General features: G+C 41.4%; 3 protein-coding genes and 1 long non-coding RNA gene across 10 annotated transcripts in view; all 4 read right to left on the minus strand.

Moving 5' to 3' along the window:
• Positions 1–26358, minus strand: part of LOC139366191 (protocadherin alpha-C2-like) — a 216337-nt gene that overhangs the window by 152209 nt on the left and 37770 nt on the right. For 2 of the 7 annotated variants that reach the window (XM_071103406.1, XM_071103393.1), the window contains exon 1: positions 17530–19893. The exons of 4 other annotated variants lie outside the window; for them this stretch is intronic. In XM_071103406.1, the coding sequence (XP_070959507.1) occupies positions 17530–19893 (2364 nt within the window). Of the gene's footprint in view, positions 1–14304; positions 16787–17529; positions 19894–26358 lie in introns of those variants that run through there. One more of the 7 variants, XM_071103394.1, reaches the window with a different exon arrangement.
• On the minus strand, positions 9864–11294 carry LOC139365939 (uncharacterized). The gene is made up of 5 exons (XR_011626710.1): positions 11124–11294; positions 10816–10952; positions 10612–10703; positions 10239–10350; positions 9864–9950 (listed from the first exon to the last, which is right to left on the minus strand). It is a non-coding gene; the product is annotated as an uncharacterized lncRNA (long non-coding RNA).
• On the minus strand, positions 20655–23030 carry LOC139365763 (protocadherin alpha-3-like). The gene has a single exon (XM_071102847.1). The coding sequence runs from the start codon at positions 23028–23030 to the stop codon at positions 20655–20657; it is 2376 nt and encodes a 791-aa protein (XP_070958948.1).
• LOC139365764 (protocadherin alpha-7-like) lies at positions 23836–26157 on the minus strand. The gene has a single exon (XM_071102848.1). The coding sequence runs from the start codon at positions 26155–26157 to the stop codon at positions 23836–23838; it is 2322 nt and encodes a 773-aa protein (XP_070958949.1).

Raw genomic sequence — 26358 nt, forward strand, 5'->3', positions numbered from 1 at the left:
AATATTAGCTAAAAGTATACACTACTGTAATCCTTGCTAAGAGTAATAAAGACTGTAAGAGTACAGCTAAGAGTAATGACTACGGTAGTGTTAGCTAATAGCAAAGAATGCTGTCATGTGAGCTAAGAATTAGAACTACTGTAATATTAGCTAAAAGTAACGACTACTGTAATATTAGCTAAGAGTAATTACTACTGTAATATTAGCTAAGAGTAAAGACTACTGTAAAAGTAGCTAATAGTAACGACAACTGTAATATTGACTAAGAGTATAGACTACTGTAATATTAACTAGAGTAAAGGCTGCTACTGCAAATCTTCGCTCACATTCCACTCCCATATGAGCTCAAAATAGACAGCTGACTCAGAAAGCGTTATACATTGTGTCACTGTGCTCCCTCTCCGGCCACTAGGCCACCAGTCTGCTCGTCATGGTGCACACCTGTCGCCATTGTAACGCGTAATTGCGCATTATGACACTCACCTGGACTCCATCACCTCCTTGATTACCTGCCCTATATTAGTCACTCCATTTGGTTCCTTCCCCAGTCATCATTGTATCTGTATCTGTATCATGTCGGTGTTTGTTTCATGTATTTATTAAATGTATTCACTCCCTGAACTTGCTTCCCGACTCTCAGCGCACATCGTTACACATTGCTCCCTTGGTATAGGAACAGTTGTGGAATACATACTCTAAAGATCTGAATATTATTATACAGTACTAATATAGGTACGGTACTATATACACAAGCATTTGCATATTTACAGTGCATTTGGAAAGTATTCAGACCCCTTCACTTTTTCCAGATTTTGTTACGTTACAGTCTTATTCTAAAATGTATTCAATTAATGTTTTTCCTCATCAATCTACACACAATACCCCATAATGACAAAGCAAAAATACATTTTTACGAATTTTAGCAAATGTATAAAATATTTAAAACAGAAATACCTTATTTACATTAATACATTCACAAATGCAGCATTACTATTCTTGTAGACAAATAGAGGGAACATACACGAGTCCTGAGGAGCCTCCTCTGACCCTGACCCTGATTCTTGATTCCGCTGCAGTGGAGAGACAGGCAGGCATGACTGTGGCAGGGCAAACATACAGAACCCACACACATTACCATGCACCCAAACCACTGAGACTTAATGAAACCAGAGGTTATATCAGAGAGAAGAGTGGAGGAGAGACAGTCAGTGGAGTGGATGAAAGGAGAAACAGACACAATACTGATGAATAAGAGAGATGAGAGCAAGGGAGATTGTGAGAGAGATAATGATGGAGTGAGAAAATAGGTAAAAAAGAGAGACAGACAGGGTGAGAGGCAGAGAGATATAGAGAGAGAGAGAGGCAGAGGGAGACTAAGAGTGAAGGCTTTTAGAGTAGACTAACCTCTGGGTGTTGGCTAACTGCTAACTGTAGAGAGATAACAGGGTCAGGGGTCACATGACCGATACACAAATAGAACTGACATGACCTTCACAGCGGAACCAAACAGAACTGATATTACCCTTCACAGTGGAACCTACCAGGGTCGACCCACTTAGAACCAGAACTAACTGGACCGGACCTACCCACCCTGAACTAAAGCAACTTGGTATAAAAAAAATGTATAACTGCTCTTTGGGCATAATGTAATTACTGAGATAATAAACAGACTCCTTTATTGATACTTAGCTTGAATGCTTTTCCTTGTTGAGTCAGTGTAAATTCCATGTCAATGCATGTCCTCACATGTTGAGTCATATAAAGCTACAGCTCTATTCTCTCTGTGATTACAACAATGAATGACTCTGTAGTCAATACTAGTCCATACTAGTCGCCCATCTCTGCCATGGCACAACTTCTACATCTGCATTCCTTGCTGTTTGGGGTTTTAGGCTGGGTTTCTGTACAGCACTTTGTGACATTAACTGATGTATAAAGGGCTCTATAAATACATTTGATTGATGATTGATTGTATACTGTGTGTTTACAGTAGGGAAGAACACACACACACAAACACAGTGGGTCTGTGGGCCAACACCTCAGCTCTGCCGCAGTGTCCAACGAGGCCTGCTGACGTCAACACTAATACAGCCTGCTAGTTCATAGACGCCCACATCACCTGGATAGGACCACAAAGTGCTGAATCTCACAGTACTCAGCCAGGGTGTGCTCAGGACTCACTGTTTTCTAGGCCTGGCCTAACTCCAGAGTCCAGGCACACTCACAGCACCATTGCCAAACTGAACGCAAAGTCTTCACAATAGCACCACAACCACACTGAAATAAGTCTTATGTTATTAATAACTGTGGTGAATAAACTTTGTTGAATAATACGTTGTGTGATTACCAATGAGCTCAACAGACTGTGACAGAGAAAGAGAGGGGGAAGAGAGAAAATAATACAGAGAAAAGAGAATGATGCCACAGCAGATGAGATAAGTATCTTGCAGAGACACGTCGTGCAGAATTCACTGATACGTGAGAAGTAGTGGAATAAGCGGTCCTGATTCCAGTACTGGGCAGCTCCACTGTGTAACCAGATTCACTCAAACCTCTCCCCTCCTCTCCTGTCCTTATCTGCCCAGAAGGATCAGGGGGAAGGCTAGGGAGAGTCAATATTTCTGGGTGCTGAATGTGTGTTAATTTGGCATGAGGGGCGGTTGCATAACTAACCCTCTGTCTCTGTGTGTGTGTGGGGCAGTGGGTTGTCTCAGAGGCACTGTCATTAGTTTGATAGTCATTCTGCGCAGCACCAAAGGAACCTGAATAGCTGAGGGAGTGACGCTGATGAGCCTGTGTCATCTGTGTGTTTGTGCGTTTGTGTGTGTCCCTGTGAATGCATGGTGTGAGTGCTTGTCTATAAATTGGATTACCTTAACCATTTTAAATGAATTTGTGTGTGTGTGTGTGTGTGTGTGTGTGTGTGAACAACATAGGATGGGTGCGCTTTTGCGGTACAGTGCTCTGGGTGGCTGTGTGTGTAAATGAGATTACCATCACAGCTTTGACCTGGATGTGAGTGACACTGAGTCCTAACAAAGAAACAGTGAACAAAATGTGTGCCTTACTGACACACAACAGCTTCCAGCACATACAGAACAACATCCCCATCCACAACCACAACCCCACAGGCATGGCAGAGAGAGATGGGGAGGGAGAGGGAGAGGGAGGGGAGCGGGGATATGGGGGAAGGGAGAGAGAGAGAGAGAGAGAGAGAGAGAGAGAGAGAGAGAGAGAGAGGGGGAGGGGCAGGAGGAGGGAGGGAGAGAAACAGCACATGGGGATGGAGGTGTAGGAAGAGATGTAGAGAAAGAGGATAGAGAGAGTGGTAGTGAGAGAGGAGAGAGGTGGAGAAGGAAGACGTTGAGACAGGGGGGAGAAGGGAAGTTGACAGAAATGGGGAGCAGGAACAATGAGCGGGGTAAGGGATGAGGGGAAATTGGAGTGAATGGGAGAGTACAGAAAAGAGAGGAGGGAGCAAATGGGCAGCCAGGTCACCTGTGATACAAGTCAGTATTTGACATCCATCCATGTCTGAGGACGTCAGGAGAATACGTGGAAACCGGCCACTGTTAACTTCAAGTAGGTTTCAGTTTTGCTAGGGCGTTGTGGACGGGGATGGGAGATAGGTGTAAGCATCTGCCATCTAATTCGGAAGGTTGCAAGTTCGAATCCAGCGATCGAGAGTTAACCCTAACCTTAAAAATTCAGAGTTAACACCTAAACTTAAACACTTTGAAATGTGACATTTGCAACAATTTCTACATGTAATGTTTGAGAAACATGGATGAACGTCTAATTCTGACATGAGTCTGTGGGAGCTAGTTGCAAATGGGATAGGCCACGGTCTGAAAACCAAAGAAAATTGTAGAAGGAACAGAGAAAGAGGGACAGAGAGAAAGTACAAGTGAGGGGTTGAGCGAGAGAAAAGGGAATGGAAACAGAAGGGAGCTTCGGGAGAAGGTAGTGTGTGTGTGCAGCCATCTAAAATAAGGCCAATTCTCTGCCTGCTGAATTGAGGTACAATACCGCTTAAAAGCTTTAGCGGCTGGCTGTAATACTCCTCCCTGCTTCTGCTACACTCTCTACCTATGACACAGACCACACTCTCACAGGGAGAACACTCTCACACAATTAACCAAGACAACCGACACACTGACACACCACAAAGGTGCATTACAGTGTGAGCATACTTGATCTTAGACACTCGGCATACTAACACAATTACAGACTAAGCAAGCACACACAAAGAGACACTGAGGCAAAGCTATACCACGGCTCCAAAAATACAATGTATGAATGAAGTACTGTGCACATTGTACTATGATGAAGTAGGCTACATGCTCAGACACATCAACCAACATACTGTTGTGAATTTAGCAAGGTTGTTTGCATGTTTCACAATCACAACCTTCTGTTCCAAAAGGGAATGTGCCAACCACAGTCCCAATAGATTAACTTACACGTCATGATAGACACCAATAGCTACACCACACACACTATGGATGGAGGGAGCAAATGTGGCCCAGTGAAACCATGTATATTCACAACAACAACAAAAACATGTGACCCGTTGAAGTCATGACAGCACTTGTTGGCTAAATGAGACACACACTCCCATTTTCAATCAGAGCAGTAAATCTCACACTGGCATCTGCTGTCCTAGCATGGCTTGGCACTGCCACTGTGTATGCACTGACACACACACACACACAGGCTAATCACCAAACTGGGCATTAGGCATTGGACATTGAACAGAAACACTGAAGGGGATATCATCACCGTTTACAAATGGGAAGGCTGCTATCAAATCTTCATGGAGCATTCTCATTATTGCTACTGTCCATTTCACGCACCACTGACCCACCCATTTCAGGCTTTTGAGTACTGATATCTCACTGTCTTTCTCCGTCTTCTGCATTGTTTCACATTCCTCTCAATCATTCTATATGAGTATTAGTGCCACTGAATAGTAATGATCTATTGTACTGCACTGCCATCTTGGTTCCAATTACACTCACTCTTATTACTAGCCTATGGAATTATCGAAGTATGAAATCTGAAGTGACCTAGTTGAGTAAAAATAGAAAATTGCCATAATGCAATATATTTAATAATGTGTTGATCTATTTTCACATGTACTGTTGCTTTTCTGTTGACACCATCTGTTGACCAAATATTACAATGAGGAATTCGCTAACATAATCCGTGTTTCAATCAAAACTAAACCCATTTTCATTCAATACTGTGAGATGGTAGAAGAGGAACCATACAAAAGACACGACGTCCCCTCCCCCTCACATCCTTCTCCCTTTCCCTCACCCCTGTTGCTGAGACCACTGCACTGCACGGGAGACTCTCCAACATGCGGTGGAAAACCAGCGAATACAGAGAGGTAATTCTGCCAGTACGTTGCTAGGGAAACAGCATCATCGCCTAAAATCTGCCTCATTCAGCCACACTCATAGCGGATGAAACACAAGCTCTGTTAGCCAATAACATGAGGCCGTTTGTGAAAATCAAAACAAGGGCACCGGAGCTAACCTTTATTACGTCAACCGCGCAGCCGCAGCATTAGAACACAAACGGAGAGGGAACTGGAAAGGAACATGTAAATAATGAATGGCAGCTCCCTAGCGAAGCCAAGCAGCGCACTTTCACACCACCCGACTGGCTAGGCGGCGGGTGTCAGCGTGTGCAAGAGACAGGCAACTCTTTCTCTCTCAGCCACACGCGGCTCGCATAATCAACCACTAGTTACCACCATGGTGCACAGGCCTTCAGACACAGGCATGCAAGCAAACACCACTGTCTCTTATTAGGCTACATGCTCTAACCTGCATTTGTCAAAGAGGTAGGCATACACATGAACAATGAACATAAGACAACGCATCTTCTGTTTAGTTGACATCCTTATTAAAGGGCACGGGTAGAATGTTAGAAACGAGAACAATTTGACTGGCTGAAATGTAGTCCTATGTGACAGTGTCGTGGGCTTTAAGGTTGCATTCAATCGCCAATAGACTGTCTTTCTGATGGGGTGTAGCTCCAAATAAGGATTATGAAAAGTCTCTAACTGCTGAAATTGATTCCTTCACGGCCACAACACAAGCCCAACAGGGAAACACGGTAACAAGGCCCTGTAAATACAAGGCTGAAGTTGCCCCTAAGATCAGCGTTGCATTTGACTTCCTAATGGTTAAGATATGGATGGTTTAGGATTAGCTGGTTCTACACAGTAAATTTATCTGAGTAAAACTGGTCCCAGTCTAAATAGAGTAAAACTTACTCTTGTTGCAGATATCAATTTTCAGAGTTATTTCTACAAACTGTAATTTACTCTATTTAGCTTTATGGAAACAACTCTGCCAATTCACTGAATATATGCAATTGAATATTATCAGTCAAGAGTAGCATTTGTACAACTAAACGTCAATAAGTCAGAAGTCAGTATTTAACAAAGCACTTTATTCTTAAATGTAAGACATTTGCAATACATACATCAAAATACTGATGATAATAAAATAAAATTGTGGACTGAAATGAAATGTTGGCCTCTGTTCAGTTTAATACATGTACATAGAAAAGCTCAATATTGCAATTCAATACATCTAACAATGACATGGAGGATTTTGTGAAACTAGCATCTCAGATATCAAAAACACTGATGATCAAATAAAATTGTGGCCTCTGTAAAATTACATTTTGGCATCTGTCCCTCTAAAAGTAAATCAAAAAGCCAATATTGCAATACAATACATCTTGGTTTTAAAGAGCTTACTGTGCAGTTTTTAGAGTCACGGGAAACAGTATGAGACAATAAACAAAGTTGAATCACCACAACTGTAAGACATCTGTATATCAAATGCTTTGTGACAGAAAAGCTCCTTAACATCCACTACATAAGGTCCCTCTGTTGCACACCAACTCTATCTGCATTAAAATGCTCATGAAGACATTTATAGGGCAAAAGTAACCAACAGTAATCACTCATCTTTAACAACAACATGGTGGATTTTCTGAAAAACTGTCATCTCACAATGAACTTTAAGACAAACAACTAAACTATACATATTTCTATGGTGTTTGGTCCAATTAACATTTAAAACCGTGGTGTCAATTGGTACCGGAAGAGTCTCAGCCATCTTACAGCCCCAGTCCACGACATTTAAAGATAACATTTTACCTGGACTAATCATGACTCTGTTGGTGTCAAATGTCTACCAACTGTATGCTGTTTGACTTGTGTTCTTTTTGCCAATGTTTGTTACATTTAAGCTTTTTAATTGTTTTTTAAAGGAATTATGCTTTGCTTCATTTTCATTTTGCGCATGCACCATCTATGTAAAATTGGTCAAATTTGAAGCATACATGTGGGGTAATGCACCATAAAATTATGCTTCGGTAGCAGCCTCTTTTTTGGAAACAATTGCTTGAATAACCTGTGGTGTTCTGCGATTAAATGTTTCAAAAAAATTGTAACACCCTTTGATATCATTGGAGATATCACTGAAGCAACAGCAACAGTAAATACCAGTGTAGATCATTCGGACAAACTAAGTCTCCAAAGAGAAGTGGTAGATTGCGAAGTAAACACCAGGACTGGATAGCATCTAACCCCAAGTCATTAGAGTCCTCTCCTAACTTCACTGCAGGAGGTTTGTTGTTTTGCTCCATGTAACCATAGTTAAAGCTCTTTATTCTCCTGTCTATTTCATTTGATGTTGTGTACTTGTCTATCAAGTGCAGTACTAGCAGTTTCATTTCATATTGTGCCACTCCCTCCAAGATATCATGGATAATATCGAGAGAGAAGATTTCACGTGTATTGAAGTACGGCAAGGAGTTTAGAACGCAAGAACGTTTAACACCCATCACATAGGGAAGACTGGGATTTGTCTCCTTTTTTTGGGCAGTGTTCTGCATGAAGTGCTCGAGTTCGCATAACTATCTTGGGTGAATCTTCATCAAATTCAGTCTGAAAGTCGTCTGTCTCAGCAAGACAAAAGCGACAACAATAGCTGGCAATGAATGATTCGACAAAACAAAATAAACAGTGAAGACCAAGGTTGTCACCTGTGACTTGGACAATAGTTCCATATACTGGTTGATCATACAAGGGAACCATAATTCCATCCCTCTCAAGTATTTTAATATCCTGCACAATTGGATCAAGTATTTTAGAAAAGCCATGTTTTAATGTCTTGGGCATGAAATAAAGCAACCAAATTACTATTAAGCAGAAATGATTTGAACTTTGGAGAAAAATTACATAAGTTGAAATAGATTGCTCCTAATTTATTTTGTTTTCCCTGTTTTGATCCAAGAGGATTTACAGTTTCAAAATCATCACAGAGAAGCTGTATCTGAATTGCTTCTGTTTTGAAAATAGAGCATGGCTCTTGGAACAGATCTCCATCACATAAGTCATAAAGTTCTCTTGAACTGGAATCAGTCTGCATCATCTCCTTTATATTTGGGTGTTTGTAAATAAACGAATGTTTTCAAAATTGGGATGTAAACAAATATATCAATAACAATAATTTGCATTATTGTCGCATTTAAGACCAAGTGTCTTTCCTTGACAAAGTCCGTGGGCCAACTTCAAGTGTTTTGTCAAGGAATTGGCATTTGCCTGTGGGCTTTTGCAAGCAAAACACAACATTTTAGATGAATGATATGAAAACGTTTGTGTGAAAGGAAAAAGGTTATTTCCTTTTAACCCTTTGCAACTTCAAAACTTTTAGTAACTCAATGCAGCATCCAAGCCCTCAACTCTGCAACCCTAGGATTAACCTTGGTGGTATCAACATCAATTTCATAAATTGTGGTTTGCAAAAGTTGTACACATTTACCAGATCCTGATTGTACACGGTACCAAAGACAAACATGAGCTTTGAAAAGCTCATCAAAACAGGCAATAGAGTCTGGTGACTTACAAGGTATTGCATGTTTGTCAATCACAATGGAGTACTTGTGAATCCCACTCCTCTGGGAACCCACAGCAAGCAGATAGGGTTGAAGGCTTTCCATGACGGTCTCCAGATGCACCTGGATGCTGGTCCCAGTCTGTGACACAAGGACTTAATTAGTGTGCTATTAAAATGAATCACGGTTCACAAACAGTTTGTGAAAATGTAAATTACAGCTACACATGATCTTACCATGATTTGTCCATAATCTTAAAAGTAGTTATTAGGATTAGGAATGGGGACAGAACAGTCAACTGTAATGACACCGTGATAAACTTCAATGTGTTCACTGGTGTGTCTGGTTGAGATTTTTCCTGGTCTCTTGCAGCCATGAGGTGACGGTGGCAGAAGGTGGACAAGGACCAAAATGGAGGACATGTCACTGTTCCATCCTGAAAGTACACATTTTCACTGAAATTTACATCATCCCATTTGCTTTCAAAAACAATGCTCCCTTCCATTAGTATAATCATTTATTCCAGCATACCATTCAGCATTTTGAACCAGGTCGCCTGTCTGTGTGAGGCCACTGCTTTGGTCAATGACTTTCTCCTTGTAGAGAGTAGGCCACTTCTCCAGGAACTTTGCAGAGGTTGCATCACCAAACATCAGACTAAAATCTTGCTCAATCCGCAGACAAGATGGAACAAGTCAAGACAGAACAGTAAACATTATGGTGTGGCACTATCGTCATGTAATATATCACAGTCCTAATCAGACTGTCGTAGAACAGAAAACAATTGTCCTGGCAGTTTTAAGGCAAGGCAGTCGAAGATCCACATACCATTGCTGCTATGTCTTGGAATCTTGGAAACGCTGTGAATATTTCAGAGGACTTCACTGGGTCATGAACCATATTTTGACAATAGGCAAACATCTGCTTCATCTTCTCCTTTACAATTGTTTCATCAGCTGTATGCTTCAGCTGTATGTTAGACTCCTTCAGAGAGGAAAACTGTCCATCAGCTTTTGGACCACCTGTAACATGGTGAAACGTTTACAGATTACTGGGTTTGTCTGGTCTACACAAGTATACAATATTGTGCCATAAGATATAAAAAAACAAGGCTCGGAAACTCTGCAAAGATGGCCATGCATGCAGTTATGTCACCAGATGAAAAGTAGGATTTATTTGACTCAGAAACAGAATTAATACTAAGAAATACTAAAAGAGTAAGAGACTAAGAAACCCTTGCTTATACAGATGTTCAGATACAATTATTCTCTGGTCATGTGTCATGAATGAGACTAACTACAATCACTTACACGTCAGTGACTGATGCATGGTCTTCTGTCGTCCGTCTGATGCTTCCCTTTGCACAAATTTCAGTCTCCATGCTAGATATCCACTCCCATCTTCTGCACTATAATAATGCTCCTAAAGTAAAGTATAATTCAGTTTGAGGGAGCAGGTTAAAATCTCTTCATATTCATCCTTAAAACTACAGATGTGCCCATAGATGAAGATAACTGGGCTTTTATACCACCAGAGTTGAGCTTAGGAGAGATGGCAGAGATGGTGGGCATATAGACATGTTAACAGATCTATAGTTTAAATAAAAACATCATTGTATGTTGTTGTAAGGTTTAAGAGTCCCAGAGAGTTAAAAAGGTTAGACTTTGTTTTTAATGTACTTACATAACCAAATTTGCTCCTAGGATCAGCCAGGTATGGGAACAAGGCAATGATGCCCTTTGCGTAGTCCTCTAACACGCCTTGAAGGACTTGTCCTAGACACACACACTTTACTGTTTGAGATCCAAACAAAAGTATTAATGTGTAAATCACAACTTCTGCTAAAAATTGTGTTAGGTGGTAAGGTATGTAATGTATGACATATACCCATGTTCACTTGTCATTTGAGCAACTAATATCTTGGCCATATCGCGTCTTCTGCTCTCTGTTAGGCTTTTTGTCCGAGCACACTCAATCATGATCCTCTCTCCTCCAGGTTTGTTGTTCAGAATGTCTTCAATCATCTAAGTCGGAGTAATTTCAAAAAGGAACACATTAACACTTTTAAAACAGCAATGAAATAGCAAGTATAATAAAACACACCATGATCACGCTCTCACAACTTTCATTGATGCCATTTATCACTCAATCTTCAAGTTTGGCATTTGTTTAAACTGGTAATTTGCAGTACTTACATGAGATAGACGATTATCCTCAGCTGTCTTTCTTGTAGCAGGACTCTGCTGCAATATAATGGTGTCATCGGAGTCCCCCTCATTGTATCCACTGTATTTTGATAAGGAGCTGCTTGCAGAAGAGCTCAACGAATCTAGCAATCATGTTAACATTTAACTGGTGTGATTAACACTGTAATTATAACACAATTTAGGTGGAAACATACATTATTATGATTAGACGACTTTTGTTAATGAAAGCGGAATGCAAAAATGTAACATTTTGAATTGATTAGGCCCACTACTGTTCTAAACGGGGTGGGAGAGGTGAGCACAGAAACAAAGATCATTTTAAAATATCAAAATGCTTGTCTCACATATTCAGAACATGTGTTAGGCTAGCTAGGAGTGTATGGATGAATGTGAAGCACTAAGCTAATAAGCAACTACCCATCAGGATTTGGGTCTTGCGGTAAACAAATCTCCAGCACACCAAGGTCTTGCTTCTTTAGAAGAAACTCAAACACCTCATCAACTTCAGTCTCCGATTCATCATAGACTTTTAAGTCCAAGGTTGGAATGTCAAATTTATTGGCAACTGTGACGACAAAATATAGTTGCACAACCTTATTGATTAAATATGTTGTGTATTTTTTTGAGAAAAACCAGAACAGAAGACAGAAATCAAGAGGTCATCTTTACGTGAACATCGTAACCCCAAAACTGACTTCATGCGCCTTTCCTCGTCATTCCACGTCAATTCCAATTATATGCCATCTACAGCCACGTACTGAATTATTATAACAGCAGTCTGAGTACCTTTGCAATACGCCACAGATAGCTATCAACACATATTGTGGCAGCATACAAATGTTAGTATCACTTATTCTTTAAAACCATTCATGACAGGCAAAGACAATGAGCGCGGCTACAGATGAGCATAATTAGACAACTCCCAAAACATAAATCAATCTTTGACTGATCTGTGATTTGGGGAGGCGCTTGTTTGCTTTGTATTCATTATCAGCAAGGAAATGGGCAATCAATTTGACAGTAAATATAAAGTAAGTATATTTAAAGTGTAAGTATGTTGTTCCATTGGATATTGTGTGAAATGTGAAACTTTTCACTCACCTCAATCCAAAAAAGGATTTGAAGGTCAGTTGCACCTCATAACAAATGTACTTCTGACAATCCCTGTACTTCACTCGTACAGCCTGCATCCTTGATGACAAGAAAGCAGGTTAATTTAAATTGCATTAAGACAAATATGCACAAATTACAAGAGAGCAGTGCTCTGTTTAGAGTAAAACATGTGTTGCATCGACCTGCCTGACGCTAAATACTGTCTACTAACAACTAACAGCTTTCTTTTCAGAGTGAAACGCACGTGTCTTACCGACCAAACAGCAGCTAAAAATTGTCTAACTCTAGAGTTCAGAGTAAAACGCGGGTGTTGCACGGACCAAACTGAGCTAAAACTGTCCATCAGCTCTGTTCAGAGTAAAATGCAGGTGTCACACCGACCAAACTGCAGCTAAAAACTGTCTAATCGCTCTAAACTTGAGTGAAACACACATGTAACACAGACCAACTGTCGCTAAATGTCAGAGCAGTGCTCTGTTTAGAGTAAATCACGTGTTGCATCGACCTGCATGACCCTAAATACTGTCTAATAACAACTAACAGCTCGCTTTTCAGAGTAAAACACATGTTGCACCGACTAACCTGCTGGCCGATACTTCGTCAGTAAAGTCCGCTAGCTACAGATAATAGCTAATACCGCTCTGTTGAAAATGTAAAACAGGTGATGCACCGGTCCACTGGGCGTACATACTGTCCATAAACCACTAAAAGTGGTGTAACTTAATGTTGCTGTAGATAGCTATCGAATTATCTCTAGCTAGATGCCCACATTAGCATCTTACTACGCAAATAGTGCGGCAACAGAGAGCCTACACTACAATGCTAGCTAGCTAGCTATAATGATGCTCAACAGTTTGAATTTGCACACAAAGTTAACCAGTAACAGTGAACTTACCTGGAACTCTGATTAAGTTCAGAAGTGAAGAAATGCTGTGGTTCAGTGAATGACTACGGATGTTCGGCGGATCCACGCTCTCCATCGGTCCACTCTTTCCTTTCACGAGACACTTGCAAATGGACAAATGGCGGGAAATCTAGATTTAACCAACATTAGTGGGCGTGGTCATGCGGTTTTACTCCAATAGAATTTCATCTTCATTTTAGCTCCCAGTCCAGCTGCTGCTGGTAATAACTAGACTCTAACATGATTTCATTTTCACTACTTGAGAGGAAAATCACTTTACCTCCAGAAAAAACACTCCAGTTTTTACTGTGTAGATCTGCAGTGAGGGCCAGGCTCCTACTGGAGCTGTACCTTTGGTTCACTAATCTACGAATCATATATACAGTATTTCATGCTAACTTGTTTGTATGCTTGATAGATTGGATAATCAATACATTGCCAAGCTCAGGCTGACCCTCCTGAATGAGCAGATTGTAGCGACCATGTCATCTTTGCCGCTCCAGAGGCGAGTTCAACAAGGCTTATGTTTGCAGCGAACTTGTTGCCAGAGTAACATCGATGATTTGAATTAATATTCTAAAATGTTACCCTGAAACATCAAACAGCTACTTTTTGTAAGGATTTTACACTGAAAATGACTAAGCTATTCCTACTAAAAAATATTAGAAAGTCCACATAGCCACATTATTATTTTTAGCAGCAGTTTAGACCCGAACAGACACTTATGTTCGCCACACAATATCTCCAAAGACTGTTCGCTAACCTTAACAAAACAAATGAAATATGTTCGCCAACGTGTGCGAACTATTTCCGTTGTTGAATGCAGCTCCAGTGTAAGTGACGTCTAACCAGAGAATCAACCCACCATACGACCAATAGAAAAGGTATTGATAGTTATTTGATTGGTTGAATCAGATGTGTCAACTGGACCTATTCCATCCTCAGTATTTTCACATTTCAGCACCATGTAATCTCATGTAAGGGTATGACTGTCATGTCCCAATAACGTAACAGGCCTATCTCTATCCACTCAACTACACAAGTCATGTAAGAAGTTCAACTAATTGAGGCATACACAACAGTACAAAAAAGGCAACATTAAGACCCTCATGTACTCAGTGTTGAACTCCCTTAGCCCAATACACATCTTACCTCTCCAGAAGCGCTTCTGTGTTCAGGTAGCACTAGAGTATTCCCATTGCTGCCCGGGACTATTGTAGAACCTATACTCATTCTGGGTCCAACTAACATGTACCGTTTGTCTCCGGATCTGTACTGGATGCTGTGGCACAGTGTCCCGTCGTAATTCACATCTTGTAAATACTTGGAGGAATAGTCTGTGGGTTTGGAGCACTGCATTGCAATCAACACGATGATACTGATGAGAAAAAGCGTTGAAACTGACCCCAAAGTAATGATCAAATAAAATGTAACGCTGTTCTCCTCCTCGTCTTTTACTGAACTTTTAACATCAGAAGCTGCAAACGCCTCTTTGGGCTCCACAACGTTGATAATCACAGTAGCTGTTGCTGACAGTGAAACGTTCCCATTGTCTTTTACCAGTATGACCAGTTTATGCTCAGCCTCGTCTGTCTCTGTGAATGACCGAAGTGTCCTTATCTGTCCCGTATAGCGGTCCAAAGCAAAGAGACTGTGGTCAGTAACTTCCTGCAGTGAAAATAATAACCAGCCGTTATATCCGATATCAGCGTCATAGGCTCTCACTTTAGTCACCAAATGGCCTGCGTTCACATTGCGGGGAATCTCCTCCAGACCTTCAGCAGAACCGTTAGCGCTGACTGGATACAAGATCACTGGAGGGTTGTCGTTCTGATCCACAATGAACACGTTCACTGTGACGTTGCTGCTTAGTAACGGAGTTCCAGAGTCTGTAGCTACAACTTGGAATTGGAATGTTTTGAGGGTTTCAAAGTCAAAGCTTTTTAGCGCCAAAATGTTTCCATTTTCTGAATTAATGTTGAGAAAAGATCCCCATTTAATCTCGTCACCACCGTCTCTCAGAATATGATATGAAATAAACGCGTTTTCATTTATGTCAAGATCTGACGCACTCACCGAAAATACTGAGGCACCTGGGTCGTTATTTTCAGTGACATAGAAAGTATAGGGACTCAGTGAAAACTCTGGACAGTTATCATTCACATCTGATACAACAACCCTTACAGTTTTTACAGATGACATGGACGGCTGGCCTGCGTCTGTAGCAAATATTGTTAGATCATATTCAGATTGTTTCTCTCTATCCAGTGGGGACTTGGTTATTACAGAGTACATGTTATCTTGTAAAGACGGCATTAGTTTGAAAGGTATATCTTCCAATACAGAACATGTAACTTTCCCATTGAGACCAGAGTCCAAATCATTAACACTGATTAGTGCTACAGTCGTTCCGGGCTTGGAATCTTCGGGAATTGCCTTAGAAAATAATGTCACCTCTATCTCAGGTGCATTATCGTTGAAGTCAACTATTTTAATTTTTACACTCTTGTCCGTTGTCAGGGGAACGGGTCCTTGATCTGATGCCTGTATATCAATCAGATAACTATCTTTTTCCTCAAAGTCTATTTGTCCTGTCACAGTTATTTCACCGGTTACGGTGTCTAAATTAAAGAGTTTCCTTAACCTGCTGTTGACGTCGTTGCCAAATGAATAAATTATATCCCCGTTCAGACCACTGTCTAAATCGGTGGCATTTACCCGTATCACCATTGTTCCCAAAGGAGCGTTTTCAGTTAACCTTACAGTATATTCATCTTTAGTGAACACCGGGGTATTGTCGTTAACATCCAATACATCAACAGATATTGCAAGAGTTCCAGATCTAGGAGGTTTTCCACCGTCAATGGCAGTGAGGAGGAGTTTGTGGCTCCTTACTGCTTCTCTGTCTAGTGGTTTATGTAAAACCAGAAACGGCATTTTGCCATCCTCACCTCGGTCTTTAACTTCTAAACGAAAATGGTCATTGTGACTCAGTTTATATTGTTGAACGGAGAATGGATCTCTATCTGGGTCGCGCGAAGCTTGTAGCTGAAATCTCGCCCCCGGTGACGCTGACTCAAATATTTCTAAACGTTTCTCTTTCTCCGGAAAGCTGGGAGAATGGTCGTTAACGTCTACCACCTCTACAGCAACATAATGGATCTCCAGCGGGTTCTCTAGAACGGTTTTCAGGTTGATTAAACACACGCTGCTCCTTTCACACACCTCCTCTCGGTCTATTTTTCGGTTCATATACAAGATGCCGTCATTCTGGTTTACCTGGAAAAGGGGGTCGGTCGAGCCAGACACGATTCGAAATCTCCTATCCTTCAAGGTGCTCAGATCTATTCCCAAATCCTTAGCTACATTCCCCACGACAGTTCCTTCCGTAAGCTCTTCAGAGATGGAGTATCTTATCTGAGCAGAAGCTCCGCTCCAAAAGAGAACCAAAGCAACCATGAACGCGACCCACTGGCATCGCTCCTGCAATGCCCCGCGTCCTCTTTGTTCCATGTTTTATGGTTTAAAAAAATCCCGAGCACTTCCACTATGCCTCTAATGGTAAACTAATCTTATCCATCGCAGTCCCAAATATGATCACAGCTCGTTAACTTACAGTATGTTGGCGATGAAAGGTTTTAAATTACAATGTATCCTCGATGCTCACGGCTGAATTCTGCTACTGACGAAATAGCAAACCAGCTCCAAAGGGCGGACTCAAAAGTATGGCCAATAGATTTTTTTCATAAGCACTATTTTACTTGCGCACTGACACCATGCGTTTCCACCTCACATTGCAGGATTTCGTAGGGTAATTATACCCTTTACGAACCATTACTACCCCAATACCGAGTGCTATTTCGAAACAGAAACGTGCAAAAAAATACAACAATATTAAAAACCATTGTTCTGGTTAGGCAAAGATGAGACATGAATGGAAAAGATCTTTATGAGAAGTCAGGGTGTGTGTGTTGACGTTTAGAAAATGCTGCTAATATAGCCTTAGTGAATCTATAAATGATCGTTAACCATTCCAGGAGAATTTTGCCAAAACGAAGATGCAGAATGAACTCTGCAATGTTTCAGCACCATGGACAGCGAAACCACAAAGTGCAGTGACTTCAGAAGAGAAAAAACCGTAGGACAGGACCCTCTTGAAGTAAAACGAATATTGCTAATACACCCATTATTGTCATAACACAGACAAGTGCATGTTCTGTTGTCACCTACAATACTGGCAATCATATTTGACACTCCATAAGCTATACTCATACATTCAACCCCTTAGGCACAGATTCTGTAAGCATCAGGAATATCACTTAGAAAATACTGAGAACCAAATAGTTGCTACTCATGGCAAAGTGGTCAACATCTTACCTCTCTAGACGCAAGTCTACTGTGTTCAGGTATCACTAGAGTATTTCCATTGCTGCCCGGGACAATTGTAGAACCTATACTCATTCTGGGTCCAACTAACATGTACCGTTTGTCTCCGGATCTGTACTGGATGCTGTGGCACAGTGTCCCGTCATAATTTGTATCTTGTAAATACTTGGGCGAATAGTCTGTGGTTTTGGAGCACTGCATTGCAATCAATACGATGATACTGATGAGAAAAAGCGTTGATACTGACCCCAAAGTAATGATCAAATAAAATGTAACACTGTTCTCCTCCTCGTCTTTTACTGAACTTTTAACATCAGAAGCTGCAAACGCCTCTTTGGGCTCCACAACGTTGATAATTACAGTAGCTGTTGCTGACAGTGAAACGTTCCCATTGTCTTTTACCAGTATGACCAGTTTATGCTCAGCCTCGTCTGTCTCTGTGAATGACCGAAGTGTCCTTATCTGTCCCGTATAGCGGTCCAAAGCAAAGAGACTGTGGTCAGTAACTTCCTGCAGTGAAAATAATAACCAGCCGTTATATCCTATATCAGCGTCATAGGCTCTCACTTTAGTCACCAAATGGCCTGCGTTCACATTGCGGGGAATCTCCTCCACACCTTCAGCGGAACCGTTAGGGCTGACTGGATACAAGATCACTGGAGCGTTGTCGTTTTGATCCAGAATGAATACGTTCACTGTGACGTTAATGCTTAGGGACGGAGTTCCAGAGTCTGTAGCTACAACTTGGAATTGGAATGTTTTTAACCTTTCAAAGTCAAAGCTTTTTAGAGCCAAAATGTTCCCATTTTCCAAGTTTATGTTTAGAAAAGATGCCCATTTGTTCTCCTCGACACTGTCTCTCGGAATATGATATGAAATCAGAGCGTTTTCATTTATGTCACGATCTGAGGCACTCACTGAAAATACTGAGCCTCCTGGGTCGTTATTCTCAGTGACATAGAACGTATAAGGACTCAGTGAAAATTCTGGACTGTTATCATTTACATCTGATACAACAATAATAATAGTCTTTACAGATGACAAGGAAGGCTGGCCTTCGTCTTTGGCAACTATTGTAAAATCGTATTGAGATACTTCCTCTCTATCCAGCGGTGACTTGGTGACTACAGAGTACATGTTGTCCTGTAAAGACGGCATTAGTTTGAAAGGGACGTCCTCACGTATAGAACATATAACTTTCCCATTGAGACCAGAGTCTAAATCATTAACACTTATAAGAGCGACAGTGGTTCCGGATCTGGAATATTCGGGGATTGGCTTAGAAAAGGATGTCACCTCTATTTCAGGTGCATTATCGTTGAGGTCAACAATTTTTATTTTTACGCTTTTGTAAGTTGTCAAGGGAACGGCTCCCCTGTCTGATGCCTGTATATCAATTTCATAGCGATCTTTAACCTCAAAGTCTATCAGTCCTTTCACAATTACTTCACCAGTATTAGTGTCAACATCAAATAGATTACGTAAGTTACTATTTACATTATTACCAAAAGAGTAAATAACCTCACCGTTCAAATCATCATCTATATCCGTAGCGTTTACTTGTACAACTGTCGTGCCAACAGGGGCATTTTCATTCAACATTACAGAGTATGACTCTTCGTTGAAAACTGGCATATTATCATTTACATCTAAAACGTCGACAATTATGTTGATAGTACCAGATCTAGGAGGTATACCTCCATCAATAGCTGTGAGCAGAAATCTATGGGTCCTCGTTGATTCTTTATCTAGCGGTTTCTGTAGATTTAGAATAGGAATTTTACCATCTTCATCTCTGTCCATAACCTCTAAACGGAAATGATCATTGTGGCTGAGTTTATACTGTTGAACAGAATATATACCACCGTCTGGGTCGCGCGCTGTTTGTAGCTGAAATCGTGCTCCCGGCAATGCGGACTCAGATATCTCTAACCGTTTCTCTTTATCTGGAAAGCTGGGAGAATGGTCGTTAACGTCTAACACCTCCACCGCGACATAATGAATCTCCAGCGGGTTTTCTAGAACGGTTTTCAGGTTGATCAAACACACGCTGCTTCGTTCACACACCTCCTCTCGGTCTATTTTTCGGTTCACGTACAGGATGCCGTCATTCTGGTTTACCTGGAAAAGGGGCTCGGTCGAACCAGACACGATTCGAAATCCCCTTTCCGTTAAGGTGCTTAGCTCTATACCTAGATCCTTAGCTATATTCCCAACGACAGTTCCTTCCTTAAGCTCTTCAGAGATGGAGTATTTTATTTGAGCTGAAGCCCCGCTCCAAAAGAAAATCAAAGCAACTAATAAGACGACCCACTGCCGTCCCCCCAGCCATGCCCCGCATCCTCTTTGTTCCATGTTTTCAAGTTAAATAACAATAATCCACAGCACTTCCGCTATTCCTTCATGGTGACAGTTGCCTATCCATTATATACACAATTATTACCAAAGCTCATTATCCAATAGTGTTTTCAGAATATACAATTGACATGTTATTCTCCCCACGAAGCTCACGACTGTGTTCCTCCTCCAGCGACGGAATAAGCTACGAAACCAGCAAGGGGCGGACTCAAAAGCATGACGAGAATTATTTATTTTAGTAGCGTTTTTCTAGTTGGGTACTGACACCATGCGATTCTACCTCAAATTACACTATTCTTGAAGCTTACTAATGGAATCTTGACTAGATAAATAAACGTGACTGCAAAAGTTGTACTGTCTAAAAAAGTCAGCATACATATAACAAACCATTGTCTTCAGGCGACCATAGAGCAAAATGTTCCCTACTCACGTATGCAACAACAGCGAAACAAGGAAATACGAATGAAGAAGAAAATATCCACTTAAACGAGCATGTATTATATTATATATGTTATTGCTTTTTGGCAAACTTTTACCAGCACGTTGAACTAAACATTGTTTCATCACCACAAACATGGGCAGCGACCATCAGAGCAATGGCTCTATCATCGAAACTGGGAGATCATGTTGCAGCAAACAAATCTCTTGCTCAATAAAAAAAAGTACTTCACACATTACCACATAACCCTTTTTGGTCGATGAAATATCAGCCTGGGAGGCTTTCAAATAAAATTGCATTTTAAAATGCGAGGTAATTTTCAACTTCTTACCTCTCCAGAAGCTCTCCTCTGGTGGTTGGGTAGCACTAGAGTGTTTCCATTGCTGCCAGGGACTATAGTAGAACCTATACTCATTCTGGGTCCAACTAACATGTACCGTTTGTCTCCGGATCTGTACTGGATGCTGTGGCACAGTGTCCCGTCGTTATTCGTATCTTGTAAATACTTGGAGGAATAGTCTGTGGTTTTGGAGCACTGCATTACAATCAACACGATGATGCTGATGAGAAAAAGCGTTGAAACTGACCCCAAAGTAATGATCAAATAAAATGTAACGCTGTTCTCCTCCTCGTCTTTTACTGAATTTTTCACATCAGAAGCTGCAAACGCCTCTTTGGGCTCCACAACGTTGATAATCACAGTAGCTGTTGCTGACAGTGAAACGTTCCCATTGTCTTTTACCAGTATGACCAGTTTATGCTCAGCCTCGTCTGTCTCTGTGAATGACCGAAGTGTCCGTATCTGTCCCGTATAGCGGTCCAAAACAAAGAGACTGTGGTCAGTTACTTCCTGCAGTGAAAATAATAACCAGCCGTTATATCCTATATCAGCGTCATAGGCTCTTACTTTAGTCACCAAATGGCCTGCGTTCCCATTGCGGGGAATCTCCTGCACACCTTCAGCAGAACCGTTAGGGCTGACTGGATACAAGATCACTGGAGCGTTGTCGTTCTGATCCACAATGAACACATTCACTGTGACGTTTCTGCTTTGTGATGGAGTTCCAGAGTCTGTAGCTACAACTTGGAATTGGAAAGTTTTTAAAGTTTCAAAGTCAAAGCTTTTTAGCGCCAATATATTCCCATTTTCAGAATTAATACTAATAAAAGATGCCCATTTGTTCTGCTCACCACTGTCTCTCAGAATATTATAAGAAATAAGTGCGTTTTCATTTATGTCAAGATCTGAGGCACTCACCGAAAATACTGAGCCTCCTGGGTCGTTATTTTCAGTGACATAAACAATATAGGGACTCAGTGAAAACTCTGGACTGTTATCATTCACATCTGATACAACAACGCTGATAGTCTTTATAGATGACAAGGTAGGCTGGCCTTCGTCTTTGGCAACTATTGTTAGATCATATTCAGATTGTTTCTCTCTGTCCAGTCGGGACTTGGTGATTACAGAGAACATGTTATCTTGTAAAGACGGCATTAGTTTGAAAGGTAAATCTTCAAGTACTGAGCAAATAACTTTCCCATTGAGACCAGAGTCCAAATCATTAACACTGATTAGTGCGACTGTGGTTCCGGGTTTAGAGTCCTCGGGTATTGCATTCGAAAAGGATGTCACCTCAATCTCAGGCGCATTGTCGTTGACGTCAACAATCTTTACTATGACACTTTTGTCGGTTGTGAGGGGAGCAAGTCCTTGGTCTGATGCTTGTATATCAATCTCATATATATTATTTTCCTCATAATCTATCACACTTTTGACTGTTATTTCACCAGTAATCGAATCCAAAATAAAAAGCTCCCGTACCTTTCTATCTACTTCATTACCAAATGAATATCTAACTTCACCGTTTGCACCTTCGTCTAAATCGGTTGCGTTCACCTGAATGACAGTTGCACCGACAGGAACATTTTCACTAAGCCTTACAGAGTACACGTCTTTAGTAAAAATGGGGGAATTGTCATTAACATCCAATACCTCAATCTTTATTTCGCTGGTGCCAGACCTCACTGGTTTTCCTCCATCCAAGGCTGCAAATAATAACACATGGTTCTTAGTAACTTCCCTGTCTAACTGCTTCAGTAAAATTAAAAACGGTATTTTACGGTCTTCACCTCTATCTTTAACTTCTATACGAAAATGGTCATTGTCACTGAGTTTATATTGTTGAACGGAGAATTGGCCACTGTCTGAGTCGCGCGCTGCTTGTAACTGAAATCGCGCTCCCGGTAATGCAGATTCTGAAATCTCTAACCGTTTCTCTTTCTCTGAAAAGCTGGGAGAATGGTCGTTAACATCTAACACCTCCACCGCGACATAATGGATCTCCAGCGGGTTTTCTAGAACGGTTTTCAGGTTGATTAAACACACGCTGCTCCGTTCACACACCTCCTCTCTGTCTATTTTTCGATTCATATACAAGATGCCATTATTCTGATTTACCTGGAAAAGGGGCTCGGTCGAGCCAGATACGATTCGAAATCCCCTTTCTTTCAACGTGCTCAGTTCTATTCCCAAATCCTTAGCTATATTCCCCACTACAGTTCCTTCCTTAAGCTCTTCAGAGATGGAGTATCTTATCTGAGCAGAAGCTCCGCTCCAAAAGAGAACCAAAGCAACCACGTAGGTGACCCACTGCCGTCGCTCCAGCCATGCCCAGCATCCTCTTTGTTCCATGTTTTCAAGATAAATAGCAAAAATCCACAGCACTTCCACTATTCCTTCATTGGTGACTGTTGGCTATCCATTACATCCAGAATATGATTAATACTCATTATTCGATAGTGGTTTAATAATGTCAATGTTATATCTCATTCGCTTCACGATGATGCACAACTGTATTTCTCCAGCGACTGAATAAAAGCTACCAAACCAGCAAAAGGGCGGACTCACAAGTATGACGAGAGGAACTCTACCAGGAGCGTTATTCTAGTTGGGTGCTGACACCATGCGATTCAACCTCACATTACACTGTAATTCAATCGTATTACGGGTATTTGGACGTATCGGAGGAAACGTTAGGTTACAGCATAATTTGTGTGAATATAGAAAGTCAGGATACACGTAATCTCATTCCCAGAACCCTCCGAGGAAATGCGTAAAAGCCTGGGGACGAGGTTGGGCTAGACATCACAAACCATTATGGAAAACGCCTGTTTATGAGAACATAAAACAACACTCAAGTATGCAACGAGTGTCCAATAGGACATAGTGTTGAGAAAGATTTATACAATGAAAGAGGCCAACCTTCACCTGGCAAACAGCGCGTTGAACTTCACAGCGTTTCAGCACCACTGTCATTGACAGCGACCAGGCCCGAGAGCAGTGGATGCGAATGAACTGCCAAGGTACTTCCATGAACGAAGTTGAGGCATAGTGTTATACATCCAATAACCCTCTGACTACTTGATAGGCCTACACTATGCAATTATAATCAAGACAATTTACAAGCTCGGGAACACTATGAGAAAATGGTCGGTAATTAATGTCTTACCTCTCCAGAAGCTCTGCTCCTGTTTTCAGGTATCACTAGAGTATTTCCATTGCTGCCCGGGGCTATGGTAGAACCTATACTCATTCTGGGTCCAACTAACATGTACCGATTGTCTCCGGATCTGTACTGGATGCTGTGGCATAGTGTCCCGTCGTAATTCGCATCTTGTACATACGTGGAGGAATAGTCTGTGGTTTTGGAGCACTGCATTACAATCAACACGATGATGCTAATGAGAAAAAGCGTTGAAACTGACCCCAGAGTAATGGTCAAATAAAATGTAACGCTGTTTTCTTCCTCGTCTTTTACTGAACTTTTAACATCAGAAGCTGCAAACGCCTCTTTGGGCTCCACAACCTTGATAATCACAGTAGCTGTTGCTGACAGTGAAACGTTCCCATTGTCTTTTACTAGTATGGCCAGTTTATGCTCAGCCTCGTCTGTCTCTGTGAATGACCGAAGTGTCCGTATCTGTCCCGTATAGCGGTCCAAAGCAAAGAGACTGTGGTCAGTAACTTCCTGCAGTGAAAATAATAACCATCCGTTGTATCCTATATCAGCGTCATAGGCTCTCACTTTAGTCACCAAATGGCCTGCCTTCACATTGCGGGGAATCTCTTCCACATCTTCAGCGGAACCGTTAGTGCTGACTGGATACAAGATCACTGGAGCGTTGTCGTTCTGATCCAGAATGTACACGTTTATTGTGACGCTGCTGTTTTGTGACGGAGTTCCAGAGTCTGTAGCTACAACTTGGAAATTGAATGTTTTTAAAGTTTCAAAGTCAAAGCTTTTTAGCGCCAAAATGTTCCCAGTTTCAGAATTAATATTAAGAAATGATGCCCAATTGTTCCCCTCACCACTGTCTCTCAGAATATGATATGAAATAAGAGCATTTTCATTTATGTCATGATCTAAGGCACTCACGGAAAATAGTGAGGCGCCTGGGTAGTTATTTTCACTGACATAGAAATTATAGGGACTCAGTGAAAACTCTGGACTGTTATCATTCACATCTGACACAACAACGCTGACAGTCTTTATAGATGACAAGGAAGGCTGTCCTGCGTCTTTGGCAACTATTGTGACGTCATAATGAGCCTGTTTCTCTCTATCCAGCGGTGACTTGGTGACTACAGAGTACATGTTGTCCTGTAAAGACGGCATTAGTTTGAAAGGGACGTCCTCAGTTATAGAACAGATCACTTTGCCATTGAGACCAGAGTCTAAATCATTAACACTAATTAGAGCTACAGTGGTTCCGGGTCTAGAATCCTCAGCGATTGCGTTAGAAAACGATGTAATTTCGATCTCAGGCGCGTTGTCGTTGACGTCAATTATCTTTACTAATACACTTTTCTCTGTTGTCAGGGGAACGGGTCCTTGATCTGATGCCTGTATATCAATCAGATAGCTATCTTTTTCCTCAAAATTGATTGGTCCTTTAACAGTTATTTCACCCGTTAAGGTGTCTAAATCAAAAAGTTTCTTCAGCTTGCTCTTCACATCATTGCCAAATGAGTAAATTATATCCCCGTTTACACCACCATCTAGATCGGTGGCGTTTACCTGAATAACCGTTGTGCCTAAGGGAGAGTTTTCATTCAACATGACAGAGTACACATCTTTAGTGAACACCGGGGTGTTGTCATTAACATCCAATACATCTACAGTTATTTCAATTGTTCCAGATCTCGGTGGTTTTCCACCATCAATAGCAGTGAGGAGTAATTTATGGCTTCTTACTGCTTCTCTATCTAGTGGCTTCTGTAAAACCAAAAACGGCATTTTGCCATCTTCACCTCGGTCTTTCACCTCAACACGGAAATGGTCATTGTGACTAAGTTTATATTGTTGAATGGAGAATGGACCTCCATCAGGGTCATGCGCAGCTAGTAGCTGAAATCTCGCCCCCGGTAACACGGACTCTGAAATATCTAACCGTTTCTCTTTCTCTGGAAAACTGGGAGAATGGTCGTTCACATCTAACACCTCCACCGCGATATAATGGATCTCCAGCGGGTTCTCTAGAACGGTTTTCAGGTTGATCAAACAAACGCTTCTCCGTTCGCACACCTCCTCTCGGTCTATTTTTCGATTTACATACAAGATGCCGTCATTCCTGTTTACCTGGAAAAGGGGCTCGGTGGAGCCAGAAACGATTCGAAATCCCCTATCCTTCAAGGTGTTTAGATCTATTCCCAAATCCTTAGCTACATTCCCCACGACAGTTCCTTCCTTGAGCTCTTCTGAGGTGGAGTATCTTATTTGAGCAGAAGCCCCGCTCCAAAAGAGAACCAAAGCAACCATGATGGCGACCCACTGCCGTTGCTCCAGCCATGCCCCGCATCCTCTTTGTTCCATGTTCTCTAGATAAATAACAATAATCCACAACACTTTCACTATTCCTCCATTGGTTACCCTTGTCTATCCATTATATTAGCCGAATACCAAAACTATAAAGCTAACACTAGTTTTATTAATGTACATTTCAGCTCTTATTCTGTCCAC

This window comes from Oncorhynchus clarkii, chromosome 14, assembly GCF_045791955.1.
Source record: "Oncorhynchus clarkii lewisi isolate Uvic-CL-2024 chromosome 14, UVic_Ocla_1.0, whole genome shotgun sequence".
NCBI classification, from domain to species: domain Eukaryota; kingdom Metazoa; phylum Chordata; class Actinopteri; order Salmoniformes; family Salmonidae; genus Oncorhynchus; species Oncorhynchus clarkii.

Bases quoted from the DNA above. Each gene is read 5' to 3' on its own strand.
- LOC139365763 (XM_071102847.1), bottom strand. From the start codon at position 23,030: ATGGAACAAAGAGGATGCTGGGCATGGCTGGAGCGACGGCAGTGGGTC.
- LOC139365764 (XM_071102848.1), bottom strand. From the start codon at position 26,157: ATGGTTGCTTTGGTTCTCTTTTGGAGCGGGGCTTCTGCTCAAATAAGA.